The sequence below is a fragment of the Trichechus manatus genome, unplaced genomic scaffold (assembly GCF_000243295.1).
Source record: "Trichechus manatus latirostris isolate Lorelei unplaced genomic scaffold, TriManLat1.0 scaffold00003, whole genome shotgun sequence".
NCBI classification, from domain to species: Eukaryota; Metazoa; Chordata; class Mammalia; order Sirenia; family Trichechidae; genus Trichechus; species Trichechus manatus.
The window spans coordinates 7,800,232-7,811,340 of record NW_004443939.1 but is presented as its reverse complement, the minus strand read 5'-3'; the positions used below and the strand labels follow the sequence as shown (position 1 = coordinate 7,811,340).

Genomic DNA, 11,109 nt, shown 5'->3' with positions numbered 1-11,109 from the left:
GTTCTCTGTAAGTTTTCTCACTCCATTTGGTGCTTGGCTGAGTTCTTTATCTCTTCATTTGATGTTTTAGGGTTTCAGGATTGTTGTATTCTCTGTTCAGCTTAGTTTTTCGGATCTTTGCTGTGGAGAGACGGTGTGGTGCTTCTGCCTAGAGCGCCATTTTGCCAGAACTCCTCCTTGGTAATTTTAATGTGGCATGGCATCTGTCTTCCCCCACCTCTGCTTGCTTAATCTTCTTTTATATCTCAAAAGAGATTTACTCAAGACACACCCTACACTAATACTGTCTCGTTAACATATCAAAGAAAACCCATTCCCAAATAGTATTATAACCACAGGTATAGGGGTTAGGATTTACAGCACATATTTTTGGGCAACACAATTTAATCCATACAGTAGGTTTGATGCCATCATGTAAAGTGTGTTTAGTGAGTATCAACTTCAGGTATAATAAGTTGGGATCCTTGCCCTGTGGGAATTTATAATCCAACTATCCCAAGAGTGTTTTGATAGTAGAGTCTACTTATTATCAGAATCAAGTATTTCATTGGAAACTTGGAGTTTAAAAAAAAAAAAAAAGAATTACCTTGATTTTAATTTGTTTAAATTCTTTTATTAAAATTTAAAAATAGCTAAGCTTTTAAGTTTGGAGCATTAATAAGGCTAAGGCTATAGGTTCAATTCTGTGTAGATCAGACTGTTTTGTTAAATGCAAACAGCCTACCCCCTTGCCCTATGAAATAAATGCTATTGATCAAAAAAAGGAACTAAACATGTGCTTGCCCTAAATCTACTGTCAGTATTAGAGAAGTTGGTGAAAGTGCCTAATAGTTCATCAGATGCAGGATACCAAAAAAAAAAAAAATGCAAACTTGTTGCCATCCAGTCAGTTCCGACTTATAGTGACCCTACTGGACAGAGTAGAACTGCCCCATAGGGTTTCCGAGGAGCAGCTGGTGGATCTGAACTGCCATCATTTTTGGTCAGCAGCTGTAGCTCTTAATCACGGTGACACCAGGACTCCAGATGTAGGATAACAACCCACTGCTGTTGAGTGAATTCCGACTCAGTGATCCCATAGGGTTTCCAAGGTGGTAAATCTCTGTGGAAGCCAACTGCCACATCTTTCTCCCACGGAGTAGCTGGTGGTTTCCAACTGCCACCCTTTCAGATAGCAGTCGGGTGCTTTAACCACTGCTCCACCAGGGCTCCTTCGTGTAAGATAGCAACATATAAAAACCCGTGAACACTTTATAGATATCAGATCTTTCAGAGATCAATTGTGAGAAAAGGACATCATGTTTGGTAAAATAGTGTCAGTGAAAACGAGAGAAAACCTCAGTGAAATGGATTGACACAGTGGCTGCAACCTAATGGACTTAGACATACCAAGTTATTGTGAGGATGGTGCAGGACCGGGCAGTGTTTTGCTCTGTTATACATAAGTTTGCTATGAGATGGAGCCGACTGGCAGCAATTAACTTTATTTATTTAATCCTGGTGTGATTTATTGGTGACTAAACAACCTGGAAAACTGAGGTAACTGCTAATTTGAGTAGCCTCTGCTCTGTCATGTGATCTTAATTGGTAGATTTCACTTAGTTCGCTTACTCTGTGGGTAGGTTTTTATTTTGTGAATTAAAGAAAATTTTAAAGCAGTAATTATTTTAAAGTCGTTCTAAGACTAATCCCAAACTATATTTTCCTCAGAAGATTTAAAGGTGAATCTTATTCATTTCTTAAGAATTGATGTTTATATTGGTCATTTAAGGTTAATACTAACCAATCTTTAAATCAAATTAAGTCAGAGGTTCTGAATGCATAACTTTTGGTGCTGTGTAGGAATTTTGATGCTTAATTAAAATGTGACTAATCAGGTGGTTTTAATAGCCTCATCTTAAAATTAACCACCCACAGAAATCAACTATGGACACAAAGATGTGATATGACTTTCAAGAGACTATAAGTGCTGAATTTCCTTCTTTGGGGATATTGGGATGAAAACAGTTTGCATCGTTATCCTCTAATTACAGGCAGCTGAGTCATTTTACTTTTGTCACAAGGTTAGGTAGGTCTTCTAGGAGTTGATTTGTTCTTGCCAGTGTTAATATTTGCATTCTTTCTCAGAAGTGGATTAGATAGAAAAGGATGCATTGATAGAGTTGTATAAGGTGTTCTTATTTTTTTCCTTTCACTCCTTAATTTGCTCATTACATTTTAAATTTATAAAATGCGAACTGTACTTATTAGTGTGATTACAAAGACAATGCAGAACCATTAATGAGGGCTTATATCTGTCGCTAAATTTTAAGTGTTAAAGTACTTACTGGGAACCACTTGTTTTTAATTTATTTTTATTAGAATGCTACTTAAATATGTGCAAACAAAAATACACTTTAACAAAGTCAAAATAAGTCTATGAATTACAGACAAAACCACAACGTTAATAAAATTCAACTAAGGTAACACTCTTATATATAGCTAATAGAAGGGATTATCTTCATAACCCTGGATGGATTAAGATTTCTTAAAGAAGATTCCAAAAAGCATAAACCATAAAGTAAAAAAAAAAAAAATCAGCGAATTTGACTACATTGAAATTTATAAGTTTTATTTTAAAAGGATACAGTAGACAAAGAGTTAACAGACTGAGTAAAAAGATACTAGAAACATCAAAAAACAGCAGGAGCTGATATCTAGAATATACGAGTAATTCCCCTAAATGAACAAGAGAGTTATGTTGTTGTTATTAGGTGCCGTCTAGTTGGTTCCGACTCACAGAGACCCTATGTACAGCAGAATGAAACACTGCTGGTCCTGCGCCATCCTCACAATTGTTGCTGTGTTTGAGCCCATTGTTGCAGCCACTATGTCAATCCATTTTATTGAGGGTCTTCCTCTTTTTTGCTGACCGTCTTCTTTACAAAGCGTGATGTCCTTCTCTAGGGACTGGTCCCTCCTGATAATGTGTCCAAAGTATGTGAGACGAAGCCTTGCCATTCTCACTTCTAAGAAGCATTCTGGCTGTACTTCTTCCAAGGCAGAAAATTATAGGAGGCCTAATAGTTAAATGGGCAAAGCAAACCAGTAGGTTACCCAAATAAGTAATAAATAGATTAAGAGATACTCTGGACGTTTATCCCAGAAAAGTCATAGTCCTGTCTATAAGGGTTCATGCACATAGATGGTATGAGGTAGTTGGAATCAACCTAGATGTGTCCATCAAGAGGGTAATTGATACATCCTCTGTAACACTAGGCAGCAATTAGAAGCATTTAAACTAGATATACATACAGCTCCATGGAAACATCTTAAAAATTATAGTGTAATGTGAAAATAGTTTAAAGCTGAACAAGATCTACAACACAATACTATTCATATAAATTAAAAATATATTTTTTTACTCAAACAACATTATGCTTTTTAAAAAAATAAATATATATCCAAGTCATATACCAAATTAAGTATATGCCCATTATTTGTGTGAATACCTTTTGGGGACCAAGGATAAAGGACAGAAAAATAACAGTAAATATGGTGAACACTTAACATTCTTGATTTTAATATGTAGTTTTATCTGTTTTCTGATCTATTCTTCTTGCTGTTTAGGCTTTACACCTGTTGCAAAGCCTTTGAGTAAGCAATTCAAGATTTTTTTTTTTTGACTCAAACTGCAAATACAGTTTCATGATGCAAACAATTAGAAATGACATGAAAGAAGAAATTAAATTCCACTCAGTCTCTCCAAACCACCATCTCATAGAAGGAGGGTATGGTAGGCCAAAAAATGTCCTCTAGAAGAGATCCACATCAACTCCCTGGAACCTGTGAGTGTTAGCTTATTTGGAAAAAGGTTCTTTGTAGATGTGATTAAATTAAGGATCTTGAAATGAGATCATCTTGGATCATCCAGGTGGGCCCTAAATTCAATGACATGTGCCCTTAAAAGACAGACAGAGAAGGCAATGTGAAAATGGAGGCATAGACTGGAGTAATGGGACCACAAGCCAAAATATTTCTTTCGATCTAGTGCTTTATCACTCTGACTAATTTGGTCATCTTTAGGGCAGCGCTTCAAAGTGTTTTAGCAGAGAATAGCAATCAGTGCTGTGCTGAGGTAGTCTTAACAGTGGTGTGTAGGAAACATTGAAGACAAGTGCGTTATCAGGAGTTTTTGGCTACAAGTAACAAACTCCAACTTAAATTGGCTTTAATAATATGATAGTTTATTATATCATATAGCAATAATCTGGAGATAGGGTAGTTCTAAGATTTGTTAACTTAGGCCTAAGGAGATAATTAAGGACCCTCCCTCTCTCCCTCTTTCCCTCCTTCCCTTCCTCCCTCCCTCCCTTACCATTTTCAGGTCCTCAGCTTAGATCACTTCTTTAATAGTGACTTTTTTCAGAGGCAGAAGAAGAACCACTTTCCTTTCAAACACATCTTAAGAGTAAACAAGTCTCCTAATAAACCTGTCTCATAGCTGATTGACCAAAATTCTGTTACACGTAGACCTAAACAAATTTCTGGAAAGAGGAATGGGATTACCGTTATAGAACTTGTTGAGAAAGCAGAATTACATAGTGAGGGGGAAAAGAAATGTTGTAATAAGATTGCTAATTTAAATACAAAACTGGATCATGTATTACCAGGCAATAAGACCCTAACCTTTGGGGCTACCTTCTCTACAATACAGAAGAATAAAAAGCACCTTATATTTTTCTAAAATTAACATCTAACTTGACACGATTGTAAAATGCCTGGGTCCAAATCAGTTTTTTGTTAAACAGTTATATTTCCTGAGACAGTCAGGTGACTCTCATGTGGTCTTATAAGAAATGCTCAAGCATGATATTAAAAGGTCATCCAATCATATACTTGGCTTATTTCCAACTTTTGGAATTTTTCTCATTAGGAGTAAATGAGATGGTGTGGGAAGAAAAAAATAATAGGACAAAAGGCCTAGGTCCAGTCTATACACATATATCAAATTAGGGAACTTTTTACCATAGTCTTTGGCCCGTTACTGCTGGATGGACTTTACCTTTTCTTTGTTTCCTCCATATGGTCTCAAAACATGTAATTTCTACTCATCGATCTTCTCTTTCTTGTCTTTATGCTCATGGTAGTTTCCTTTGTGACCTTGGCCACTAAAAAGGTAAATAACATTCATAAACATCAAATCTAGTTTCATCTTTGCAAAGTAAGTCAAAGTGCATGACAGCACCTAGCATAGTGCTTTGTAAGTATTATTTTAATGTTAGCATTTGCAGTTCACTAGAATAAGCTCTCTGATGGAAGAGATTATATTTTATTCACTTTTGTGTGTATAATGCCTAGCACAGTTCCTGGACTATTGCAGAAATTAAATATTTATTGAATAGTTTTTAAAACAAAATTCATTTTATAAATCAGGAATGCTCTGAAGTACTGCTCTTCAAACTCTTGGCTACATAACCCCTAAAATAAATTTTTTTTAAACCCCACACCCTCTGCACATTTTTAAATTGACATTTAAGTTTTCTGTCATAAGTTTAAATAGTTGCAAGGAATGTAATTTCTCGTTTGCAAATATTGACATATTTAACTAAAACTGTTGCAATCAATTTTTAAATGTGTCCCACAGAATATAAGTACTGTAAATACTAATAAATACTGCAGCATTTTAAATAGTATCCACTTAAAAGGGTATGAATGAACACTTTAGTCGTTACAAATTTTACATTGTTTCTTGTTCTCCTTGAAGTTTTATTTCTATTCCCCTCTCCCACAGATTTTATCCTAATGTAGTATATTTTTATGCGTGAAAATCTTCTACTGATCATCTTATTCATTTAAATGTTTTTAAAATTTCTGGTTTCTGAATTGAATTATCATAATTATTGATGGTATACAGTTGATCAAAACAGTATAAATATGTTAAGATTTTCAGCAAATTATTTTTAAACAAAAATAAGTAAAATGTTACTGAGAATCAATACTTTAAACAAGATGTGGAGGGAGCGTATTTTTGGAGCCATGATTAAGGGTTATTTTTGGGTGCTGTCGAGTCAGTTCCGATTCATAGCGACTGTGTACTACAGAACAAAACACTGCCCGGTCCTGCGCCATGCTCACAGTCGTTGTTATGCTTGCGCCCATCATTGCAGTCACTGTGTCAGTCCATCTCACTGAGGGTCTTCCTCTTTTTTGCTGACCCTGATTAAGGGAGATTTCCTAAATCCAGTATTTTGAATTATCCCTTTGTTTGGGACTTCAGAAGTTTTTACACCTCAGGGCAATGTTCTGTCACAAAACTCAAGATATTCTTTGATGGGACATGTGTTTTACCTTGTCAAATTGGAGAAAGGGCCACAGTGAAAGGGGAAGTGGGAAGAAAAACTAGCAGGATGCCTTTACCATAGCATGATGTCAGGAAAACCAGCTTTACAAAGAGTATTAGTGGGAATTAAGGATCTCAAAACTGATTCCCTTAAAATTGTCTAGGCCCACATAACCTTGATAAATCTTTGTTCATCCCCATGGCTACAGTTTAAAGATTGCTACCTTAAAAGACAGTTTGTAGAGATCATGTTAACTGAGTTGTCCCAAATGTGATTAAGTGGACAAGTTGTTGTAGTGAACATGTTTTTTTTCGTATCCATCTCTTCCTTTTCCATTCCACGTGGTTCTGGTAGGGCTTTCCACCATAGTACTCCGTCTCCCGCAAGGATGGATGGATACATTAACCAAGCCTGGCCAATCATATCAACCCTATTCCCTTAGATACAGTAATTTGCCCAGCAATGGGCATAAAAATGAAGCAGATCAGCCAGAGTCCTTCCTTGGTATTGACAAATAAACACTGGTTAAGAAAATTTTGCTTTCTTTCTACTGGGGGGCTGGTAAGCTTAGAAGATGTGAATCTGGAGTTGTTAGCAACCATCTTCATGATACCGGTTAAGAGTGTGTATCTTCAGAATTAAGACAAACAGCTAAGCAAAAAGGCCAAACCAAGGGCCTCATGGGGCACAGCCTTAGAGTCCTTGAGGCCTTGGTTTCTGCAGCTCTTCTTTTGATCCTGTGAGCTACTCCAGTATCCTCTCAGCTACAGGAGCCACTGAATTACTTTTTTTTTAAGTTGGTTTGAGTTGGATTTTTATTGCTACTAAAATAATGTTATTAACAGCTGAGAAAAATAGACTCAAAGTATTAGGGATATACTATCTTTTATAAAATGAGTAATTTTGAAATTTTTCTTTTCTAGATTGTTGGACCTTCGGATGGAAGTAGTTACATTATAGATTACTATGGAACCAGACTTATAAGATTGAGTATTACTAATGAAACATTTAGAAAAACACAGTTATATCCCTAAATATTTTTGAAAAGAAACAGTAAGTGATATTTATATCCAATCTTATTATTGTATATTATTCTATATAAAATTATGAGAATTTTAGAACCATAGGAAATTTTAAGAGATTATCTAGTGTAAACCTCTCATTTTGCTTGTCAGGAAACTTGGGTCTACGTATGCCAAAGAAACATCTCTAATCCTTTGAAAAGTGTTTTTCTGAATGTTTATTGCTCCTGCCATGCCCAGTTCAGAGTCTTTCTTTGCAGTGAGGATGGTTATAGGACAAGGTCACAAGAAAAAATAACACCAAAGCGAAAGAATATTCCGTATTATTATGATGGTTATGATGAAAGTATGTGCTGTAGGTTGCTCAGTACAGCAGATACTTGCTGCTGTCCATCTCTCCTAGAGTCAGTATGATCCTTAAGCCATACTTTTTCTTCTCCTTTTTTAACCTGAAAGTTGATAGAGTCCAAACCCTGAACTACCTGTAAGCACTGGTTCTAACCTGAAGTTTGGCCCTGCTTTTAAGAATTACTGATTGACCTTAGCTTTAAATAGGTAATGAGCCTTGAGAAGTCAAAGATACCATCAGTCTTCCCAGATCAACTCCCTGGTTCACTAGGACTCTGCCATTACAGTACAGCCTACTAAAGCTGGAACCCGTGTAAGGCGGAAACCTATCAAGAAAGAAAACGCAAATATTTTCCACTAAAACGAGCAATAGAAAAGTGATTAAGACTGCACACTGTCAAAGATGGAAAACTTGTGAGACCCAGAAAATCAAGGCAGTTCCATCGAATTCCAGCTGTGACAGGCTTCACTGTACAAGCATTTTATTTTAATTACTCTAGTTTATTCTAATAAATAATCTTCCAATAATGCCAGCTTTTTCTCAGAAAGGACTTTGGTAAGCTGTCAGGAAAATGATTTCATGATATAATATTCTTTGTAGTAGAGGAGTCTTATATAACATGTTTAGATATTGGGTACAGGGTACTTCTTAGGTGAGAGTTCACTTGGAACTATCCTAGCAGGTTTTGGAGAGAGAGACAGGCAGAGAGAAAGACAGGCTAGATGTCTTGGGCACCATCATGTTGTTGAGTGCTGTCTGTCGAGTTGATTCCTACTCACAGCAACCCTATATGACAGAGAGAGCTGCCCCATAAGGCTTCCTAGGCTATAATCTTTATGGGAGCAGATTGCCAGGTCTTCTCTCCTGCAGAGCAGCTGGTGGGTTTGAACTGCGGACCTTTTGGTTAGCAGCTCAGCACTTAGGTTTTCAGTTGACTTTATCTCAGATAGTGCTTCTAGAGGCCAGTAAAGGAAAAGACATTTGTTTTCTGTGTTGCAGGGGTAAGTAAGATATGAAGTATAATTTTGCCCTTAAGGTTTATTTTCTCTTTTCTCACAGTTAAATTGTGGGATATGCCTTGATAGTTATTATCATGGTTGTTGAGCAGTGACAGACCTTGTCAAGATCTGAGGAATATATTCAACTGATTGTCCAAAATGTTTTTCAAATTTTTTCTTATAAACCGTAGAGACTCATTAAGTTTTAAAGTTGAAATGAAGCTTAGACATCCATCTGCCTCTTCTTACCTGGGAACAAACTGAGACCTACGGACGTTGTGACTAAGGTCACATAATTAGTGCAGAACCGAAACTAAAATCTAAGTCTCTGCACAGTCCACTGGTGTTCTCCACCTCCCACCCACCCTACTCACTCCCCACAACTATACCATTTTGTATTAAGCATCTTCATGTTGGCATTTGTTAGCCCTACTTTATGAGAAAGGAGCCCTGGTGGAGCAGTGGTTGAGCGCTCAGCTGCTAACCAAACTGTCGATAGTTCAAACCCACCAGCCGCTCTGCGGGAGAAAGACATGCAGTCTCCTCCATAAAGATTACGGCCTTGGAAACCCTATGGGGTAGTTCTACTCTCTCCTATAGGGTCGCTATGAGTCGGAAGGCAACGGGTTTGGTTTTTTTGTTTACTTTGTGAGAAGAGTTGTATAGTTTCACATAAGTTTATTATTCATACTGTAACTTATTGTGTCTCTTTGAAAAGAATGTAGATTGTTTTTAAACAACAGTGTGTAAAAAATTAAGCAAATACAATTTTAAAACACTTCCATTCTCTGTAGCCTATTATATAAACGTTTAAATGATGTTCCACGCTCACATTTGAATTTTAAAACTTGAAGGGCCCATTAATAAGGCAGATATCTGCATTGTCATTCATATGATTTCTTTGTGGTATACGGAAGTGCTCCAAGAGTAAGAAAAAATGTCCTGAATAAATGAGGTGTTAAAATGTGCATCTGCAGTTGAAGTCTTAAAATATTGTATTTTAACATATTTCTTTTTTCTGTTTTAGGTTTTGAGCCTCCTTGATTTTAACAGAGAACTCCTTCCCGGTGTGTGAATTTCCAAATTTGTCTTTTTCCTTCTTTACACACCACTTTATGAGTTCTCTATAATTTTTTGTTATTGATAATTTTGTTTTGTTGTTTTAGTTAAAAACGTATTATTCTGAGATTTCTTTAATAGGACTTTCTTTGAGAGCTGTATGATAATAAAGTCTTCTAAGGCTACTATCTCTATGAGATAGATAGCTTATTACCCCAATATTCTTTAATGTCTTTTCCAAAGGCAAGTTGCCACTTGTCATTTTTGCTTCTGAAAAATAAAAATATGACTTATTCACATTTTAGTGCTTTATTATTATGAATACTCTTAAATGTTGAATGTAGTTGTCTTCTGCATTTTGATCCGTCAAAGCCATTAATCCATGATGTGAGCAAATACCATTTATATTGCCTGTGGCTGCAGTCTTGTGTATGACAGCCCACCTGTTTTTCTGCAGCTTTCAGATCTGTCTTTGCCTTGGTATCCAGGGAGCTAAAGATCATCAGGAAGTCTGGACAACCTTGAGGCAACTTGGAATCTTCTGGCATTGATTCAGGCCTATGAAGTGTGAACTTTTTCCTTTTTGCTTTGGGAGTGGGATACACTAGCTTTTGAAGGGCCAGATGCTGACTCGTCTAGCTCAGTGCAGTTATATTTGAAACTAGATGGACAAGGTAGAACACCAGACAGATGATTAATGTCTTCCATCTGTTAGCACTGCCAGGAAGATTCCAGCACAGATGCCTTAAATGATGCACCAGTGTCTGAAGGAAGCAGCACCTGTACAGTCGCCCCCTAGTTTTGCTTACAGTGATATGAGATTTAAGAAGATGGAAATACATGAAATGTTATGTCCACATAATACTATCATGCTCTTTCCTTAGTAACAGTCATTTCAAAATCAATGGAGTCTGAACTCCCCAAGAGTAAAAAACAATTTTTTATCATTCATTTTACTCAGATGTGTACATTATAGTACAATTAGCTTCATATTTTTGTAGTCATTCAGTAACAGCTTCTCTAGTAGGTAGGAGATTAAGTATTGATATATGAAGTGAATTTGGGTTGGCTCCTAATGTACATCAGGAACAGTCTCTTTGATTCATTCATTAATTGAATTATTTATTGAGTGTCTACCATGTGTAGACTGGAAGAGATCGTATTTTTGCCTATTCCCAAGAAAGGTGATCCAACCGAATGCAGAAATTATCGAACAGTATCCTTAATGTCACACGCAAGTAAAATTTTGTTGAAGATCATTCAAAAGCTGCTGCAGCAGTATACCAACAGGGAACTGCCAGAAATTCAAGCTAGATTTAGAAGAGACGTAGAACCAAGGATATCATTGCTGATGCTGG

The 11,109-nt window shown here is 36.5% G+C and overlaps 1 protein-coding gene across 1 annotated transcript in view; it reads left to right on the top strand.

Moving 5' to 3' along the window:
- Nucleotides 1-10,050, top strand: part of TM2D1 (TM2 domain containing 1) — a 48,592-nt gene extending 38,542 nt beyond the window's left edge. The window contains exons 6-7 of the mRNA XM_004368999.2: nucleotides 7,247-7,376; nucleotides 9,720-10,050. Coding sequence (XP_004369056.1) covers nucleotides 7,247-7,357 — 111 coding nt within the window. The 3' untranslated portion in view covers nucleotides 7,358-7,376; nucleotides 9,720-10,050. The remainder of the gene's footprint in view (nucleotides 1-7,246; nucleotides 7,377-9,719) is intronic.
- The last annotated feature ends 1,059 nt before the right edge of the window (nucleotides 10,051-11,109 follow it).